Raw genomic sequence first — 21782 nt, forward strand, 5'->3', positions numbered from 1 at the left:
TTCACTGTTTGTTTTTTGATATTTGGCCTAAAATATCACCATATTTTTTCCTTGAAGATAATTTTTTTGTACAAAAATATAACATATACCTGTATGTATATATATATATATGTATATATATCTATATGTATATGTATATGTATATGTATATATATACACATATACGAGGGCTGCTTATGCATTAATTAATTAGAACGATGAAGTGACTGCTTCATCAAAACTATGAAAATAACACAGGCCCTTCAGCCAGAATTGACTATTCTCTGTGGCCATGGTTTAATTATCTATTTTGGATCGAGTCAACTGATGAACTAGGTCAAATTTTAAAAATGCAAAATGAGGACAATGTATCCAGTGTGTGTATGTTTTGACTTTCTCCTCCTTGGGTCTCACCTCTGGGGTTCGCCGGCTGCGTCATGGCCTTGATGTCAAGAGCACTGGTGATGTTGTCCTGTATGGTGGTGTGGTATCCGCCCACCACACCGCTGATGGTGTCTCTCAAACTTCCCAGGTTGTAGAAGACCTGCAGGGCTGTGCCAACCTGGGTTGGATTCTGCCCGACAAAAGGAAGAGAGCAAGACAAAGACAAAAATAGTTGGCAGTAATTCAGAGAGTGACTATTTTTAACACAGTGCAATTAACTTAATGCATCTGAAAGTTTCACATGCAAAACAATCCTAGAACTAAGGTGACAACAGCAGCTAAAAATAAAGCGTAAGGAAGCGGGGGAGGGTGGCGAGTTATCTACACTGTGTATACCTCATACATTTTCTTTGACTTCTTTTATTTCAAGACTGTTGTTTCATGCCAAACAGGAGTTGTATTTGTCACTGTATAATGCATTTGAAAGGTCCAATTTGCAACATTCTGCCTCAAAAGATGTCAGGAAGCAAATATTAACTATGTAAATATACAGTATATCAGTGATTCAATTAAACAGATTACATCAACAAGAAACAGTTCTTGGTACAATAAGTTATTTATTTAAAATTGTTGAACGTCGGTCAACTCCGAATTTCTCAAGCTGTGGCAGACTTGAGATCCAACAGTGTCTGGCATCTCTTCGTCCCAGCTATACTTCTGTCAACAAAAATACTAAAAGATTCTTTTGGTGGGCAGTATTACTGGAGCGAGAAAGCCCAACGGGTCAAAGATGGAACTGACAAGGGAAAACAGGCCTTTCCTAGTTTGTGGTTGATCTTGAAAAGGAACTGGTCTGCTTCGGCACACAAATGAATGCCCAATGTTCTCTCAATTGGCAGGTTGTCTTCATCAAAATCCAGATCTTGAAACCCTTGTGCTTGTTGCTTGACCATGTAAGCTGAAATCCACCTTTTGCCAACATACTCTTCAGCTCAGCACAAATGGCTGTATCTTCATCAGTAGCTGACTTAAGACCGTCATCTATGGAAACATTTTCTGTTTTGGCCATCTCATGATACAATTCATCCACAAAATCGGTTGGTTGCAACACTTGGTGATGAACCTCAGGAGGACCCCCAATAGAGAGCTTGTTTAGATCTGGCCCCTGCAGTAGCTGTTGGCTCAATAATGTTTCTCAAAAGCTTGCTCCACAGTCAAAAACACGTAGTTTCTGCTTGGTTGGATGGATGTCTGACTGGTGAGGCAGATATCACGTTTGTTTGAACCACTGAACTCCATGTTCAATGGTCTAATATTCCAGTGAGTTTTGATTTGATTTTATTTTATTTGAAAGGGACCATGTGCAATTAAAAACATAAATGTCACCATTTGATGCATTACAGTTGCCCTTGAATGTTGGAATGGTAAGACATGGTAGATATAGAGATGGTAGAGATATAAGTAGAGATGCTTTGTGATTCTTCACAAGATACTCTATGACATTGGCTTGCTGAGAGATGGCTTGGCAAAGTCCATCAAGCATTAGTCCTGATCCTTTGAATAGCTGCAGGAGGAGCATCATGTTTAATGCTGGGTGTTGTTAAGCTGTGCTGTGATGGTAGCTGAGAGGTAGGGCTCCTATCTGCTTTACTAGCCTGCACACCAGCTCCAATGACACTTTTGTCTTCTTGTGTGTATTTATATTTGTGCAAATTCTCCATTTTAGCATCAGACTCTGCAAGCACGGTCTCCATTGCATGCATTTCCTTTTTGCCTTTATTGCAGTTTCTAATCTCTTTTGCTGGGCCTCAAACTCTTCAGCTTGCAGTTGAGCCTCCCTGCATCATTTTTGTGCATGCCACTCTGCTTCTTCCTATTCTATAGCCAACTTTTTTTTAAATGCAGCAGCCTTTGCCTTTAACGATGCCCGCTCCATTTCTGCCTTTATTCTGACTGAAGAAGATGACGACATTGTGCTTCCACATTGTGATGCAGATCTACTTTGGCGTCTACTGGTCAACTTTGATAATTTAGACCTACAGCAGGTGGTACCTGTCTATCACAATCTTCAGCCTGCTCAGCACATATATTTTTTGGATCAAACCAACTCCTTTAATCGTCCATAAATTCCTCTTCAGTTTTTTTACAGTGTGCACATTTTTATCGTCTTCCATTAATTGCTCAATTTGCTTCATCAAGTGAGTTAACTGGGATAGCTTGTTCCTGCGTGTTTAGATTTATCTAGTCTTGTGTTCCTCTACTGCCTTCTCAGTCATTTTTACTGTTCGTTTCCCGCTATTTTGTTCATCAATGACAAGGTTTTTTTCACCTTTAATTAGCAGAAGAGTCAAAGCATGTAACAGCTTTACACATTAAATGTGCTCCACATTTTAATTCAGCTAAATGGTCCTTTGTATCTCTCCTTTTTTTCACATGTACTGACGCATGTCAAATAGACTCGCCCAGTGCAATCATCTGTCACCAGGCAGAGAAGCTCACTCTGCGGTCCGCCAAAAGTCGCTATGGACATTTTCTGGAACTTTTCCTGACAGTTCCCTAGTCATAATTGCAGATAATGTCCAAGTGAGCTCATGAGAGAACCTTAAAATAAAGTTTGTACGAAAGTACGTAACTCTTAAATAAAAAACAAATACCTTGTGGTGTTGTAATTTGTTTTATGTGAGGAGAAATGGAGGGAAGTTAGTGAAGCAAGATGGCCACAAACAGGTTGCATGAAACACAAAGAAGCAGCCATGAAAAGTTGTATAAGTGGGGAAAAAAATCAGTCAGCTGATGGGATAAATGTTTACTGCCCACCTTTCTTCAGAAGAAAGAAGTAGCAAATGCAAGTAATATTGTATTGCTTCTGTTGATGAAGACCAATCAGGGGCATAATAATAACATCAAAAAACAAACAAAAAATAACCAAAAGTTATGCACTGCAACTTTAAACCAGGCTCCACCCCTTGCTATGATGCTCTGGATATTCTCCTGCTGTTGTGAAAACCCAGACAACCTCCTGCTGCTTTCTTATATCATTCATATAGCAGTGGCAACCTCCAAGTCTCCAGATATTTTCAGCAGCTCATGTCTAAATATGGCTGTCGTGGAATTGAATGGGGACCAAAATACAGAATAAATAACTGTAGGCCAGAAAAAAAAGGCTAATAGTGGGGGTTAGAGTAAGGACTTAAGAAGAGAATACTATGAGACAATAAGTCGAAGTTTGCACTTTTGTGGAAAATATGCCTATTGTCCTCATTACTAGAGTATAAAAGAGACAAGACAACAGGTCCCACCATCATAGGGATATAGTCATGCATATTGGATAGCGCCATATCGTGTTAAGGTATCTGTGATAACTGCAACTGTTGCATTGATAATCATCATATTTATTACATTGAATACATTTCCATGAACTATTATAAATGATATATAATATATAATGATTAAAAGTAAAGTAAATATCATTAAAATCCAAATAAATTAACCAAGTATTATCTGAAATGTATTTTAAGCATGAAATACAGATCATAAACAGATATCTTATTTTAGAGTGTATTTACAGTGCATACAGTGTATTATCACTCTCCTTTGAGAAGCACAAACATCTCAAAAGAATAGAAGAGAAGAGAAGAGAAGAGAAGAGAAGAGAAGAGAAGAGAAGAGAAGAGAAGAGAAGAGAAGAGAAGAGAAGAGAAGAGGATCTTCTACGTGGGTCAGTGAAGCTCCCACTCAACAGATGGGCCACAGGGTCTCTGCTGGCACAGAGAGAGCGCTGAGGTGAAACTTGCTCCCACTCAGCTATGCCAGCATGTCCAACTGCTTACATAATCTTCACAATAAACAACTTCCTCAGCTGATAAAAGAAACTGTCACTGTGTGCAGGGATTATTCTAAACTGGGTAACAGCGGATGCCATGCCCTCTTGCAGTCGTGTATATGAAGTTTTCCCGTAAATATAAGAAATTTATGCCAGTAGAAAATACTCCCGTTTGCTAGAAAATGCACAATGACTCCTTAACATTACCAAAATGATGGTAAATAGACAGTCAGACAGCTTAAACGCTGTTTAAGAGACTCTCTTAACCTGAGATAAACGCTGCCATCCCGGTGTTGTTTATTTGTCACTGTCACCAGCCATTTTGCTATTGCAAAATATTACCTTTAAGGTAAATTCAAGTAGAAATAATAAATTCCCCCAGCAAGGAGGAATACTTCCTCTCTGACAGCCAAGTTGGGTCGAACCCTGTCACCCTACAGTGACTGGACCTGTGCTGCTTCTCGTGGGGAGGGGGTGCAGCAGGTGGGCTACTGCTCTGCTCCATGGATGTATGGCAGAGATACTCTGGCTACTACTAGCAAGGCATCCCCCCAATATAATGGTAGGGGAAACACTGGAATGGATGGACATAAAACAGATGAAAATGAGGCCGATTTTCAAAGCCCCCTTTTTACATTCACAGTCATAACAAAGTTGTAAAAGTAGCTTTGTCGAGTCGAAGTCATTTATCAATTGGCTGAATCATTGTAAATCAGCTGATTGACAACTCAACATGCTTTACACTTCAGTTTTGCAGTTTTGTTTGTGTTTGGCTCACGCCACAACAAAATGAACGAGGCAAAATTGCTATCAGACATCCGCAACTCTTACTCTCTTCCCCTCTACAAATCCAGACTCAAAATCCACCTGTTCAAAATAGCCTACTCTCTGTAATCACACTCCATTTTACTGTTTACTGTGTTGTCCTGTTGCCTTGTGTGATGAAAAGGCGGTTACAAATAAAATGCCGCAATACCGTAATTTAAGATGTTTTAAACTATGAAGCTGTTAACGACATGTTTGTGCTAGCCATTTCAAGCTATTTCAAAGACATATTACCCAACTGTGTAACAACAATTCTTCTACTATAAAGATGCAATTAACAGCCCACCACATGACTCAGCTAAAATGATGTTGGTTTAGATTATGTGATGAAGATGTCACCGTGGATGGCCGCCTCAGTATTTCACTCTCTAATACTTGTTTTTTTTTTTGCTGCTATACTCCCGTCACTTTCACCACAGAGGAACTCTGTTTTTTTCTCCAGTTTACACCGACCCTGACATTTTTCATTTGGTTGGAGGCGGCTCTCTGTATAATATACAGGAGACGGAGACGGGGAAAGCGTGCTGGAGTGCTCGTGAAGCTGCGCCAGCAGGGCCTAAGTGCCCCACTCCCGTCCATACACCTGGTGAATGTCCGCTCCTTTGGAAATGAAATGGATGAGCTGCTGCTCGTTAATCAAAAAAACTTGGACTTTGTTCCGCCGCCCTCTGTTTCACCGAAATGTGGCTAGGTGAACACATCCCGGACTGTGCACTTCAGCTACCGGGCTTCTGGCTGTTCCAAGCGGACCGCAGCGCTCACAGGGAAAAGAGAGGAGGTGGAATATGCTTCTATGCAAACAAAGATTGGTGTACTGATGTCCCAGTGTTGGAAAAGTCATGTGGCCCTAATCTGGAGTCCCTTTCCATAAACTGCAAACCCTTTTATTCACCACAGGAGTTTTCCTTATTCATTCTGGTCGGAGTTTATATCCCACCACAAGCCTGTGTGTCAGAGGCTCAACAACTGCTGGCTGACCAGATAATGGTCAGATGCCCTCATCATTATTCTTGGGGATTTTAACAGTGCAAACCTGACCCACAAACTCCCAAAATACAGAAAGAATACTGTACTTACTGGACCACCGCTACACTATTTTAAATGATGCCTATTGCGCTGTTCCCCGGGCTACTCTTGGACTCTCTGATCACTGTCTGCTTCACCTCATACCTAACTACAGACAGAAATTAAAAACGTCTAAGCTTGTGGTAAGAACTGTGAAGAAGAGGACAGAGGAGTCAAAGCAGGAGCTACAAGCTTGCTTTGACTGAACTGACTGCAGTGTCTTTGAAACAGCAGCCACTGACCTGAACAAACTCACTGACACTGTGACATCATATATCAGTTTTTGTGAGGAACTGTGTGTGCCAACCAAGACATTTCGTGCATTCAGTAATAATAAACTATGGTTCACACCAAAATTAAAGAAGCTGCGCTAGACCAAGGAGGAGGCCTACGGCAGTGGGGCCTTGTGCAAGCAGGCCAGGAACAAACTGACCAAGAAGACGACCCTGCGTCAGTTTGAAGAGGCCTGCAGCCTATCACCAACTACAGGAGCCTATCCCCCCACCTTGAGAAAAATCCTTGACTGGCTGAGAACCTCAACAACTTCTTTAGCAGGTTTGAAAAGCAGCACTTCACACCTCACAACCACTCACCTCCTCCACTCACCTCCACAAAAGGACTGCCTGCTGCGCCCACCACCCATCGACACTTACAATCTGTGAGGAGGATCCACAGATCCAGGACCTGACAACTAGCCCCCCCATCTTCACCCAGATCCCTGGAGCTGTGCAAAGTGCCCTCCTGCTTCAAATGCTCCACCATCATCCTGGTCCCTAAGAAGCCCGCCATCACAGGATGAAATGACTACAGGCCTGTCGCCCTGACATCTGTAGTCATGAAATCCTTTGAGAGACTGGTGTTGAGCCACCCTCACACCCCGGACACAAACTATTTAAACTGCTGTATTTATGTGAATTTTTGGATCATATCAAATCTTACATTTTTATCTGTCTGTCTGTCTGTAATTTGACCAGTATCGGACCGATACTGATATAGAGTACAGAGTTCCCAAACTTCCGTTGACATCCAATTCAAGGACTTTTCAGGACCAATTCCCTCAAATTCTGGGACTGAATGTGCTGATACAGCTTGGAGGGCAACTTGTAAGTGCCACTTCGCCCATGGCCTCCACTTTTATCAATTTCTAGCACGCTCTACATTTGGTCAATTAATTGTCTTTGGAACTTGGGCAAGCCAGTCTTTGTAATTTTCTTTGGTGAGGGTCACCAGAATTTGCATTTCCCAGGCATCAAGTAATTTTTAATTAACTGTTCTGCATGGAATCTCATGTCAATGGTGGAGAGAGACGTGTACAGTGCCCACAACACTGCTAGTAATTACAACTCAACTTTTGTTTTGCTTAGTCCTTGTATACTTACATAAAGCAATGCAGGGTGCATGAAACAGTAGGTGGCGTGGTAACAAACAAGGGCACATCATCGGTTGGAGACATTTACCTAAATATCAACTTCACTTCTTTTTTGCATGAAATTCAAGCACTTTCAATGACTCATGTCTATTTAGGGCTATTTTCAATAACGTTCAAGGGCCTTAACATTTTCTTTCTAATTCATAAGCTTTGAAGGATTTCAAGGACCCATGGGAACCCTGTATCGTATAAGCTCATCCCTACCTTCGGCTATCCCTCAACTTTTGATATACAGAATTTGGATTTAGCCGATCCAACACAGTGTTCATAATAAGTAAATGATTATGAGGTAGTCAGTGTTCATGTTATAGTGGTGACCACAAATTTAAGTATGGGAGACAGTGAGAAGCAACTACATTTGGTTTATGACAGTGTAGCAGGCCAGAGAATGCCAGCCGAGTAGGCGTTTCCAGAGTGAGAACATGTTCTGCTTTTTGGGTGCAAGCTGCTTTATGATCAGTATGATTATATCAAAACCCACTGACATAACTTAACTGTAAACAGAGGCCAGTCATTTTAAAAGACATATATCCATTCCATTCCTAATTATGCTGTATAATTCTGTATAGTTTAGTAGAGTCCTTCCCATTCAATTTGCTGTTAAAGAGGCATTTCATTGATTTTTACACACATGTTGTATAAAAACAAAAATCAATGAAATGCTGTTTACTCATCACTAGTGCTCGTAAACCAATACAAACAGTTGAATGGAGTCTTGTGTGCTTCTGAAAGGGCACTTTCCTCCGAGGGTGTTATCAGGATTATCTTGAAGGTTGGCTTCTCAACAGAAATACCATTAACAAAACAAAAAAAGGTTTTATGACACGTCATGTGTCACGTGTCACTGAGCCACACGTGTTTTACAGTGAGGGAGAAGCTCTAACGTCAGCACCGAGCAAATGTCTTTGCTACTTTCGGACATATGGTGCATTTGTATTCAAAGGTTGTAATTTCCCTGATAAGAGCAGCAACTTTCAATTGGAACACTGCCAAAAGTTGTACTGTTATGTAAAAATTGCATCAACCATCAATGGTGAGAAAGCTGTAGTTTTATTTTTTTTTATTACCAATTTTAAAAAGTGCTGTACTAATACTGGTATCTGCTCACTTGTTACTGTTCACTTTGGTTAATTTCTGAGGAACTGGTTAAGTTTATGGCTAAGATCTAAACAGTCGTTTGGTTCTGGTTCTGGTTAGACTGACTGGGGATAAGGCCTTGGTTAGGCTGTCCAATTGAGTGAAAGTCAATGCAGTGTCCGAAGCAGAATAGCTTTATGCGTGAGTGTGTACTTGTATTTGTATATTGTTGTGAGGTCCAACAAAATGTACAAATCTATCTTTGTGAGGACATTTTGACCTTGTGGTGACATTTTGTCTGGGCCCAACAACATTAAAGAGTTTTTTTTCAGGGTTGAGACCTGGTTTTAGGGTTACAATCGGGTTTAGGTTAGATAAAGTAAGGCTTAGGATTAGACATTTATGGCACTTTTCCATTATAAAGTTTTATCACTACTCAACTCTACTTGGTTTTTTTTTTGCTTCTCCATTAGGGATAGTACCTGGTACCTGGCGCTTTTGTGGGGCCTGCTCTGACGAGGTTCCAAGCGAGTTGAGTCGATATTAAAATGAGACGTTAACAGACTGCTGGCCACTGAGAGTGTTGTCACTGGAAGAGTCATGAGTGTGACCATAGATCTGTAGATCAGTTAAAAAGCCAGGGATCGTGAGCCGAATCACAACCCGTTCAATTATACTTCAGTGACTGTGTCAGACGGAGTCTGCGCTCCTGTCATGCAGGAAGGGTTGAACGATTCGGTAAACAAATCTTTTTAATGAACTGATTCTAATGATTCAGTACCAAAAAGAACTGCTTTGCCCGTCACTAGTTTGCGTGTTTGTGTTGCGTATAAAAAGGCGTCATGGCAATTTCAAGCAGCTGTGCTAAAAAGACCCTGCCCCCATTGAGGAGGTACTATGAAGTACGAATGAAAAATGACGTGCCTGAAACCAAACAGTTAGAGTCGAGGAGAGCCGAGTACTGCCAAAACTGTATAATGCAAAAACACCATTAGTTGCAATGGTTAAGGCTAGGATACGGGGCTGGGGAATGCAATATCAATGTCTATGGTTTGTATTTATGTAGTCTTGATGACCACCCAAAGCTGCTTTATACTACAGATTTGCCATTCACCCATTCATGCCCAATGACTCATTCTTTCATATAGCGCATGTGCTAGTTCTAGTGTCTTGCCCAAGGACAGATCGGCATGTAGACTGGCAGAGCAGGGAATCGAACACACAAACTTTGAGTTGAAAGATGACTTGCTCTACTACTGAGCCACCGTCGCCCCAGTGAGGTGTCCTCACTAAGATACAAAAATACATTTGTGTGTGTGTGTACCTGTATCTCCATGCCCTGCTCCAGCAGTCTCTTGGCTTGGTTCTCCACCTCCAGTCTGGCTCTGCTAATCATCAGCAAGTCATTTTCAATGACCTCAATGCCGCTCAGGTCTACGCCTTGTGACAGGTAGTCTGGAGAGAGTGCAAACAAACATCGAAAACATGAGTCAATACTCAGAAAACCAAGGTAACTAAATTTCTGCTAATGTATATTTGTGTGGATATATGAAATATCAGAGTCAGATATCAGACTGTTATTTTGAAAGGTTCATATATCTGGGGTGATGCTAAATACACTGCAGAAACTGCAGTCATATGTTCATAAACAAGAAATTATTTACTATTTAAATATTTTAATGAACTTGTCTCATTATTAGCTTGGCCTCGTTTTTAATCTGGCAATGTATATAAGTATATAAATGCATATAGTGTGTAGGTGCAGACAAGTCTTTAGTTGAGAGAGAGAATGTATGTTTGAATTTAAACATGTTATTAAATCATGTATCTTGTAAATGTAAATATAAAAAAAATCCTTAAACATCAATATTTACACGCTTCAGGATTATTCACTTTTTTGTTATAATTTCTATTGTCCATCAGTAATATGTGTTGTCTCCCTGAGGGTCAAAGGGACAAAGTTCACTGTAAAGTGATGAGAGGGGCCATTACTAATCATGCCTGCTTTACTTCTCAGTTCATTAACCAAACTATTTATATTACACTATTATATGCAGAAGAGCAGTGAAAGCTGCATCACATCAGTTTGTCAAAACTGTTGCTTCACCTCCTGTATTCATTCTTAAGAGTGAATTTTATTATTATATTATATGTATCTATTGTTAATAAACATGCACTTATTATCTACTCTTAACAACCACTCAAAATGCTTTACACACATGCAGTGCTGCTATTTATAGCACTTCTCTGTCACACATCTCATTCTCCCACTCTGTGACTTCGCAGTCATCAAGAGACAAAAGGGATTCCAAGCTGTGTACTGAACTACAAACTTCTGATAAGTGGACAACCCACTCATGAGGACATGGTCCGGAGGTTAAGCCAATTAACGTTAATTAAGCGTTTTTGTGTGTATCTGCGTCATTACCTCGTTTATGAAGCCCTAAAAGTCCATAAAAATCAGTTTATCCACTGCTGAGAGGGCAGGGTTTGATTGTTTTCCTGAGCTCTACGAAGCGGAACGGCACTTCGGTTGACTAGTTACGTCACTGGAGAATTTCACCACTCCTCTAAACGGCAGCGCCTCCTAGTCCAGGCACTAGAGTCTGGTTACTTCCAACTGTAGAAGAACTACTCTCGTTTTAGCTGCTGAGCTCCGTACAACCGATAAACTCAGCAGCTACAACAAGGGTAGTTCTTCTTCTTCTTCTACAGTTGAAAGTAGCAATATAATAGCACCAAACTTCACTTAGAGGAAGGAGCAGAGCCAACAATACATATATTATAATTTTTACAAACCGTAAAACTGTCTTGGTGTGCTTGTTTTGTCGTTTAGCATTAGCGATAGCCGGCTACATGCTAAGCTACACGCTACGCTCGTGTTTCATTTGCATGTGTGTTTATCATCTCAGACTCTGGATCAAATGCGTAAGGGATTATGGCATTACTCAATGTTTTGATAAATGCTACCGGTGCATCCGGGTCTGAGAGCTAATGTGCCAATTACGTCACTTCCAGGTAATTGGCCAATCACAAGACAGTGGGAAAGCTCTCGTTGGCTGGCCAATCACAGGACAGTCCGTGTTCTGCGGGTGTGGTTTTGGTCTGCAACAGTGCAGCTGACGAGAGTGATGAGACATGTACAACGGCTCGTTAGTAGCGACTAGGACATTTTTGACCCTAAAAACGACTTCATGTTTGTAAGTACACCTCCATATCTCACAGTAAGTGAGATAGGACCATGCTATGGCCTCTTTAAGTTAAGTTTATCGTCCACCTGCACCTTATTCAGAGTTCCTATCAGAGTTCTCTGAGTTCTTATCTGACTTAGTGCTTAAGACAGATAAAATCATAATTGTAGGGGATTTCAACATCCATGTAGATGTTGACCGTGATAGTCTTAGCTGCGCATTAAACTCGCTGTTGGAATCAATTGGTTTTATTCAACACGTTAATAAACCAACTCATTGCCTTAGTCACACCCCCGATCTTGTTTTAAATTATGGTATTGATATTGATAACTTAAACATATTTCCTCAAAAATCCTTACTGATCATTATTTACTCACATTTAATTGTACAATAATGAACTACAATAACATAAATAAGAAATACAGCTACAGCCGGTGCATGTCTGATAATAATATTAATACATTCAAAGAGACAGTGCAACCTTTATTTAACTCGGTGCCATATGTCAGTACATCTGAAGGTACCTTTTGTGATTTTACTCCCGCCCTCATAGATAAGTAAGTACAGCGGCCTCACTGCGTACTACATTAGATTGCGTTGCCCCTCTGAAAAAGAAAGTGGTGAATCAGATGAGACGAGCACCATGGTTTAACTCCAATACTCGCGCTTTTAAACAGGCGTTACGTAGATTAGAAAGAAAATGGCGTTCCAGTAACCTAGAGGAATTTTATATAGCCTGGAAAGATGGTTTTGTAAAAAAAGCCCTACACAAAGCTAGAGTTGCCTATACTTTTTACCTTATATATGCTTCCTCTAGGAAACATTATTAGGAAGCACAACATACACTTTCATTGTTATGCAGATGACACACAGCTATATTTATCAATGAGGCCGGATGAAATAAATCAGGTTGTTCAACTCCAGGAATGTCTCAGAGACATTAAGTCCTGGATGACCTGTAACTTTTCTACTTTTAAATCTGAGGTCATTATACTTCTCCATACAGACAGCACTGGCTTGTAAGTGTTTAGATATTTACACTTTGTTTCTCTGTTATAGTGTTGCCTCTGTGCTGCACCACAATGGAGTTGAAAGTAAGAAGTATGAACACCCATATAGAATGATACTTGGGGTTGGAATCACAGGGTACTTCACGATATGATAAGCAATACATGATCTACGACACCAATAATACCAATACAATTTTATGATAATCAATATATTGCAAGATAATCATAAAGCAATACATCAATACATTGTCTTGCAACACAATCATTTGAGTTGAGCCCTGTGAGCTTTCACAAACCCTCTGAAGCACAGTCTCTTTCTCACTCCCTTCTGCCTGAGACAACTTAAAATATCGATATTTGCCCTGGTGTATCGATTACCATATTGCACAAGGAAGGACGACGATATAACACTGAATCACTATTTTGACCCACCCCTAAATGACAGACAGCTAGTTTTATTTAAAATCCAAAACTTGCAGCGTGATGCCCAAAATCCATCCAAAGCCAACACCGGAATAGGACACCATCAACAATGTAACCAATGCAACTAAACATGAATAATGATGAATAATAGCCATAATACCCAGAGTTTCCAGTTATTATCTTGACTGTAGCAGTCTGCCATATTCTCATAATAACATATAACATATACAGATCAGGGATTGCTTGATCAATTCGCTTGATTGTTCAATAGATCAGTTAGTGTGAGTATTATATTATATCACGCTGTAGACCCTGCTATGGCTGGGCGACCTGGCTTATAAATAATATTTCAATATTTTTTAGGCTATATCTAAAGGTGGGCAAGATATAGCATCTGATATAACATGGCGATTGTTGTTTTAAAGATATGCAGATTCTCAAGTATTGAAATGACCGATAAAACACACACTAAAACGCTACACATTTGCATGCAGCAGAAGCCCACCTTACAGCATCGGTGAGCACGATTCAGTGTTACATGACCACTAGTGCTAGCATCCTCCCTGCCACACAGGTTAGCCATGCTTGGTTATGCCAGTAGGGATGAAACATGGAGACACCAGCCCACGCAACTAAGTCTTCGAAATTATTTTATTATTTGCTCTTGCCTGTTTTTGCACAACAGTCGAGCATCTGACTGTTTAGCCAGAGTTCAATGTTTCTACACTGTAGTTCAGTTATTCAGTTAAGTCTTTTTACTTGAATGCTAAAGATTAAAGAAAATAAAGAGTTGTTTTCCTGAAACACTGTGTCCATAAATATAATCTGTAAGCAACAATGACTTAAACTATTAAAATAGGATATTGACTAAATATCGTTATCATCAAAATCCAACAATTAGAGATATTTGCTCATGCCCTATTGCCCACCCCTAGCTCTAAGAGGATATAAAGTTAATGCTTCTCAAAGGAAAGTGACAATACTGTAAATACACTCTAAAATAAAATATCTACTGTTTATGATCTGTTTTAAATGCTTAAAATACAGCTATTACCTTCATTTTTTTTAGATAATACCTGATTTATTTATTTGGCTTTTTAATGTTAATTGAAGGATAATTACATGTGTTACAAACAATGAATTTGACTATAACTACGGTCAAGTTCTGCTATGACACAAATAATTAGACTTAAAATGAATGTATTCGGTGACTTTTTTACAATATAATTTTATCGATTCTATTTATTTTTTAATCAGTATAATATTTAATGTATAATATTTGGTGTATTTCACACATCTATTCAATATAATAAATTATCAATGCAACAGCCTATAAAACCAGGAAAAATCTGTCTCATGTCACAATATAGATATAATATTGTTCGCCAGGCCAGGCAAAATTATCGAAAGGAATTATTGGACATAAGCCTCCATTTAAGAATTTTTAATAATTTTTAATCTAATTAATCCCCTTAGGGAAATTATTCCTCTGCATTTGACCCATCCTAGAATTAGGAGCAGTGGGCTGCCACATTGAGTAGCACCCGGGGAGCAATGTGGGTTGGGTACCTTGCTCAGGGTTACCCCAGCCCTTTCTTATACTAACTATACTTTTTGGGCAGTGGTAAGCTCAATCAAGAGTGTGGATACAACCACAGCCTATCATGACCTGGCAGAACCTTATGAGTTGGGTTGGGTTCTGACAAATATGAATTTTCGTTTTAGGTGAGGTTCAGTTACACTAGTTGAGCTAGCCTGAGTACATGTGTGGCAGTTCACTGTGTGCATATTGATTGTCATTTACACTGCACATGTCTGGAAACAACACAACCAGTAACCATGGCAACAGTTGCTTGCCAGAAACAGGCTAAGACAAACTCAGTGCAGCAGCAGTGGTGGCAGCAGAAGCGGCGGCGACAGCAGCAGCTTATATTAACTAAATTGGTCTAAGGTCAAAGATCCCAGGCACGCTTTAACTGAGTGTTCCTTTATCCATAATGCAGCTGCCACCTTCCTGAGAAAGATGTCAGGAATTCAGTGATGGAAATTATTGTGGTGAAAACCCTTTCAGCTCTTCTTTTTGTGCTGTGATGCCTGCTGCTGATCACTCACATTCCTCATATGCATCAAACATACATGTGGTTTACGCCTACGTTTTTTTTTTTTACATTCAATGAAATGTATAATTATTCACTCTTTAATGTCCTGTTTTTGTACAAAACTCTTATCTTCATGTGGCTACACTTGTTTGTAGCCACATTGTTGTTGTTTGTCGAACTCGCTTGAAGCATGGACTTTTTCCAACCTGTGGATGTTAATTTTTATATACATACATATATATATATATATATAAAAAAACACATATATGTGTTCTTATACATATATATGTATGTATTTATGTTTACATATATACACAGAGAAATACATACATATATATGCATACATACATAAATATACATTAATAGTGTTTTTTGCTACCTTAATATCTATCTACTGTATCTATCTGAACAAGGCAGATGGCAGCTATGTCATTTATAATGTCTTTTACACTACAATACTGATTTGAATTGCACACTGAGTATTAGCATCTTTCTGATAGCTGTTTTATAAAACAGGAGGATCAAAAGATAAATGAAAACCAGGCTCTGGTTGTGAGAGGAAAGGTGTTGAATTGTGGGGTGTTAGGACGGATATCACACCCTTTTAGATTTGCCATTTGTCTGGAGCTGCATGTCTATTCTTCCCAAAGACACATAGAGATGGAGCATATTATCAGGCAGGTGGCACACTGGGGTACACAGGGGTTGAGGAATTGGATAGAAGCCATATTAAATACAAAAGCAATCCACTCAAAGCCTCAACCCAAGTGCAAAGCCTGCCAGAGACCACGATGGAACAGCTGAGCCCAGCATCGCTTTGCTTGTTCATATATGCTCAGGTGTGTTAAGAGAGAGGGGAAAATCAGAATTTGGTTCTTGGTGACTTGTGTCATAATTTGGTCGGGGGGATATACACACAAGCACAGATGTTTTGGTCTTTAAATGAGTTAGTGGTGGAAATATCTTCCATAACTGTAAAGAAGCATCATCACAACCGTAATATGAACCAATACAGAATAGTACCTTTACTTGGTAGGGTACAGATGCTGCCCGATGGCAGTATCAGTGAGATACGTAGCATGAAATTCATTGCAGTATGATGACAGCAAACGACGACATCGAACGTGACACAACAGACAACAATGGAAGACATTCAGCAGCTCTTTTTATCCCTGCTCGGTTTGTAGCACCATATGTACCATTTCACCTTTCTCAGGTTCCAGACTTGAATACTAATTATATTTCACTGATTTATCACTATGGTTATGGATCCATTCAAATTCAACTTATTTTGACTTATTTTGAAAATTCACCCAGAAATCTACAGATTTTCCCTATTCAACTAAGACCATACAAGATAAATGAAATTTGACTCGAAAGGGAATATATTTCTTACTAACAAAAAAGTTCTAATATAAATATATATACAAAGCTGAGGGAGAGATGCTGGAGCAGATGTACAGCACTTGGCTATAGGAATACCAGTAAACGGGCCAGAAGTACGTTGGCCGACGGGCAAACGCACTGCAACGACCCAAAACACATGCAGGAGGAGAAACAAGCTGCATATAGTTTTGGGAGTTGCTGGCGTTTTGGGACTTGCCGGTGTTTTGGGACTTGCCAGCATTTTGGGACTTGCCAGTGTTTTGGGAATCTGCAGCATTTGTGAATATGCAGCTTGTTTCTCCTCCTGCATGTGTTTTGGGTCGTTGCAGTGCGTTTGCCCGTCGGCCACCGTACAGAAGTGGTGGATGAAGCTGGCATGAACACGTCATCATCATCATTATCATCACCTTGATCACTATAACTAATCTCACTAATTCTAAAGTTTCATCTCAAAAAACGGTGTAAAAATGCCTTGGACGTGATCAACTGTGTGCGTTATGCGCAACCATGAGTAAAAGTGAAATGAGGGTCTACGCATGCAAATATCTCAGCAACCCAATGTTCGATTTGGATGATTGACACCTCTATCGATCAATCACAGTCAGTGGAATTTGGGGGTGGCACCAAAATTCCCCTTAGAAACACCAATGATGGACCAGAAGGAAGTAAATCCATACTGTATATAGTATATCGAACAAAGAACACATACTCCACTCTAAAACACATCTGTCTTTATGTAAACAACCAGGAACTTGCTGATTCGCATAGGGGTTGACATTAGCAGCGTTTTTTCCAGCAGGAAATAGATTTTTGGGAGATTTTTGACCACGGAACAGCCAACGAAAGACATACTTTATGATTTTGCAAACTTTTTTTTGGTACTGTCTGGCTTCTAGCTTGCGGCGCTTTCGTCACACAGTGATGAGACATACATCTTTGTAATCAGCAGAATCTGCTTTCACATGACATCTTGACACATGGAAATGGACATACGCTGTTTTCGCATTTTTGTTATATGCCCATATAATTACTTGGGGTTTGACTTGTGTTTCCTTTAGGTGGCTATGCTGGTAGAGGCTTTAAGCTGAGTTTCTTCACGTCATTTTGGCATGCTACATGTTAGGATTGGTGCTTCCTACTGTGTGCAGAGATCGCCTGTATCGCCACGCATTTTGCGCTGCCCCCTGTACCGGGGCTCTTGTATGAAAGAGGTTAATGGAACAGTTGGGGCGGGTTATTTTGGTACTACTCCGGAAATGCAAAGAAAATACATACAGTACTGCTTTCACTCGCTGGAAACACAGCCTATGTGAACCTTGGGAAGGGTAGATGTTATGTAGAGTTACATAGAGTTGCATATAATATAGAAGGGTGGGCTGCAGTAAAGCCAGTGGATATGTGGTTAACTAAGAAATAGCACAGGGGCAGGTATTGGTAGAAAGCTCTAGGTACCTAACTTTGGTACATTGCTGTAGATTATGGAACATATTACTGAGGAGACCAGGAAAAGAAAAAAAACTGTGAAACTCAAACAACAGTGTTTAATACAGACTTTATATGGTTGGTAGATAGGGTTCACACATACTCAGGATCTAAAAGACAGGAGCCAGAGCTGGGGGTGGGAAAGCTGAAGATGCTGAGATTTTCGTTGGGAGTGGCCAGGATGGACAGTACTGCTCAGGTTGAACGGTTTGGAAATAAAGTAAGAGAGGCAAAGATGAGATGGTTAGGTCTTGTGCAGAGGAGGGATAGTGATTATATTGGACAAAGGATGTTGAAGATGGTGGAAAAGAGGCCACAAAGGTCACAGAAAAGGTTTATGGATGTTGTGAAGGAGGACCTCTAAAGGGAGAAGCCGATAGAAGAAGAGGGTCATGATGGACCCAGCTGACTTGTGGACATAGAAAGTATCAATTGTCTTTCACTTAATACAGCAACATTTTTTTCAATAGTTAAACTAAAAGTAGCTTAGACACCGAGTGTACTTTCTGTGTGCTTTAGACGTTAGATGGCTAAAATAGACTTCTTGTGTGTTTGTTCCTGGGGGATATATTGTGCTGTGAAACAGATGTGCCCACTTTCAGTGCAGGGGGGAAAATGATCCAGCTCATTCTTCATTGGGCAATGACAAGAATATAACCGATATTCAAAGATACCCATGTGCGAATAATACTTTATGACATAACAATTATTACAGCATTCAAAGTTGTAGCATGGTAGTTTGTTCTCCCCTTCAGCATCACCTTGGTGATGGAGGTATCTGCATCTTACTTATCAGAGAGGCTAAAAACAGCAGTTCATTTATCCAAGTCATTTACTTTAACGCGTGAATCAGATTAGTTTCAGTGAACTCTGTGACTTCTGCAGTTGAAGTAAGGCTTTTAAAAAAACTGGGAGTTGCAGTTAGCTGAAGGAAATACAGAAGACAGACATTGGCCGTTTCTCAATATCCATACATCCTATGTGCGTACGGACAAGGACCAGTATGTGCGTACTTGCATACTCCCGTACAGCCTCAGTCCAAGTTCTGTTCCAATTCTCAAGTCTGTGAACAGCGAGTATGGTTCTCAAACCCGGAAGTGTTCTCGCTCCGCCCAGTTTACCAAGTATGCATCGGGTGGAGTGTACTTGGGAAAGCCATGTATCCCAGAATGCATTTTGGTGGAACATAGCAGCAGATAATACAAATATAGATCTGAAATAAATATTTTTCTGTGACCAGGAACGCAGTTTTAAGATCATTTGATGCGAGAAATTAGTCATTTAGAATTCAAACATCGTGGTTTGTGTATTAAGATATGACGTAATTATAGTTTGGCAGCGACGTTTGTCGGCGGTGATCAGCTCCGCCTCTGCGGACGCTTGGCGCTCACAGTGCCTGGTGCAGGGCAGCGTTATCTCGGCCTGTCCTGATGAAATGATCCGCTGGCTCAGACGTCGCTGTCATTAGATGCTTGGTGTGATCGATAGATTTGTTGTTGATGTGTTATTTTGTTTTTAATGTAAACGTTTTGACCTGACAGTTTAAAAGTTTGTATATTGTTAATGTTTTATTTATTTTATCTTTGAATTTTAGATTTATATTAAAGTCTCACAGTCATTGTATCTGTATTCAAATATGTACATAAATACATATATATACACACACACTACTCTACAGTGCTGTAATATAGCTATTTCCACATTGTACTGTATATTTTAATAAAAAATAAATTAATAAATGAAGTTAAATAAATGCCTCAGTTCTTTATAAAAAACATGCGTTGATTACACGTAGAAACTTCTTCGTGCGCCTCGCAACTGAACTGCGAGAAGTGAAATGATTTGATATACATATGTTAATTACATTTTAAGTTTTAAGTTTAAGTGGGCATTTAATTATTGTAAATTATTGTCATAACATTTATACCATGGATATTATTTTAAACAGAGGTTTGTAAGTCCCACAGCATTGTAAGTGGGCATTTGCGTGTTGTTATTCAGCACCGTTTTCTGTATGCGTTCCGGGACCTGTGTCCGTCTCATCATCCCTGCGCTGTCATATGTATACTTTGCGTTCCGGCACCTTATGATTTACAAATTACGCGCTGGTTGTAGGCTATACCTGGTCATATTGCTGTTGGTTATGTTTAACGTGATGATTACATGCTGCGCAAATAGAGTATATGATAATAAAAAATATTTTAATAATAAAATAATAATAATAATAATAATTGTGCCCCCCCATGCATTTCATAGGCCCACCTTAAGACTGAGGTCTGGCGACGGGTCTGAATATACGGACCAAACAACTAATCAATTAATCAACAGTTGAAGTGATAATGAAGACAATTCACAGTACTGAAGGCTGAATTGGTCAAATGTTTCATATGCTTCTCTGCTGAATATAAAGTCTACTCTCTCCCCCAAAACCAAATTCAATGCTTGCATGCGACTATAGCTTATGTCATTTTTGTTTGATTCTTTCTTTAAGCTCAAGAACACACATTGTCTGACAAATATTTATGAGCCATGTGACAACACAAAACAGACTGCTTGTTTTATGCAGGAAGTTGTGTTTTTTGGCTTTCAAGAGAAAGAATGTCTGCAGCTTCTTAAACAGAGCATGCATAAAGAAGCACAGAGACTGTCAGGCTGCACTGTATCACCACCACTATTGTAAACTATGAAATGACACCATGTGCATTTTCTTAAAGGCACAATGAAAAATACATTTTACATTCTGTTTGATGCAAATGTGATCACACTGAATATCAGAAAGAGTGTTTACATTTTATCATACCGGTTTTCTTCCTCACCCATTTTTATCGTATGAATTCCTTTTAACATGCTGGCCATAGTATATGAACAAGAACCACCTTTCTTCAAAGTGACTTGTGCTTTTGTGCTCTGTACCAAACTGATCTCTATCAAAGATTAGGTGTCATTACGACAAGGAAAACGCCATTTTGTCATGTTCTTTGCTATGAGGTGTCACTACATTTGTGGCAACAAGCACAGTATGTTATAATCATCCATTTTTTCCACAGTTAACAAGACATTTACTGAAAAGCAGCTACAGCTTCCTGTAGCCAGTCACCATCAGAAAAAAGCTCTTTCCTCAGAGCACAGAAAGGGTTTCACACAAAAAGTAGATTTTATACTCCTTTTCAAAAATCTTATTTGGGAATCATGTGTGCATTCATGGTTCAACTTTTGTGGTCGACACCAATACCTAGAGGTGTCAATAAATCATGATTCTTATCATCAAAGATTCTAAATTGATTCAAAAACGTCCAAAAATGTTGATTTAGTTTACAATCACTAACGTAAACGCAGACACTCTCTCCTGCAACAGTACAACAGTGAGCATTGCATCAGCGAGCTAGCTCTACTCCAGTGTTGTGTAACGTATTACCGTAAAGTAACTTCTTTTTCCCAGATTAAAAATTTAACTGAAAATTTGGTAACGAAACGTAGTTCCTTTTTCAATTCAGCGCAACGTTACTTTTCCCAGGGACAGATTTGACAGCAACACTGCCTTCTCATCTGCGCACTTAAACAGTAGTCACAAGCACTCATTTCACACGGTACGTGACAAAGGCTAGTAGC

General features: G+C 39.7%; 1 protein-coding gene across 1 annotated transcript in view; it reads right to left on the bottom strand.

The window, feature by feature from the left end:
- Nucleotides 1-21782, bottom strand: part of cog5 (component of oligomeric golgi complex 5) — a 67152-nt gene that overhangs the window by 22332 nt on the left and 23038 nt on the right. The window contains exons 7-8 of the mRNA XM_058624176.1: nt 9907-10037; nt 394-553 (exon numbers count right to left, since the gene is read on the bottom strand). Of these exons, the coding sequence (XP_058480159.1) occupies nt 394-553; nt 9907-10037 (291 nt within the window). The remainder of the gene's footprint in view (nt 1-393; nt 554-9906; nt 10038-21782) is intronic.

The sequence above is a fragment of the Solea solea genome, chromosome 3 (genome assembly GCF_958295425.1).
Source record: "Solea solea chromosome 3, fSolSol10.1, whole genome shotgun sequence".
In the NCBI taxonomy this organism is placed as follows: domain Eukaryota; kingdom Metazoa; phylum Chordata; class Actinopteri; order Pleuronectiformes; family Soleidae; genus Solea; species Solea solea.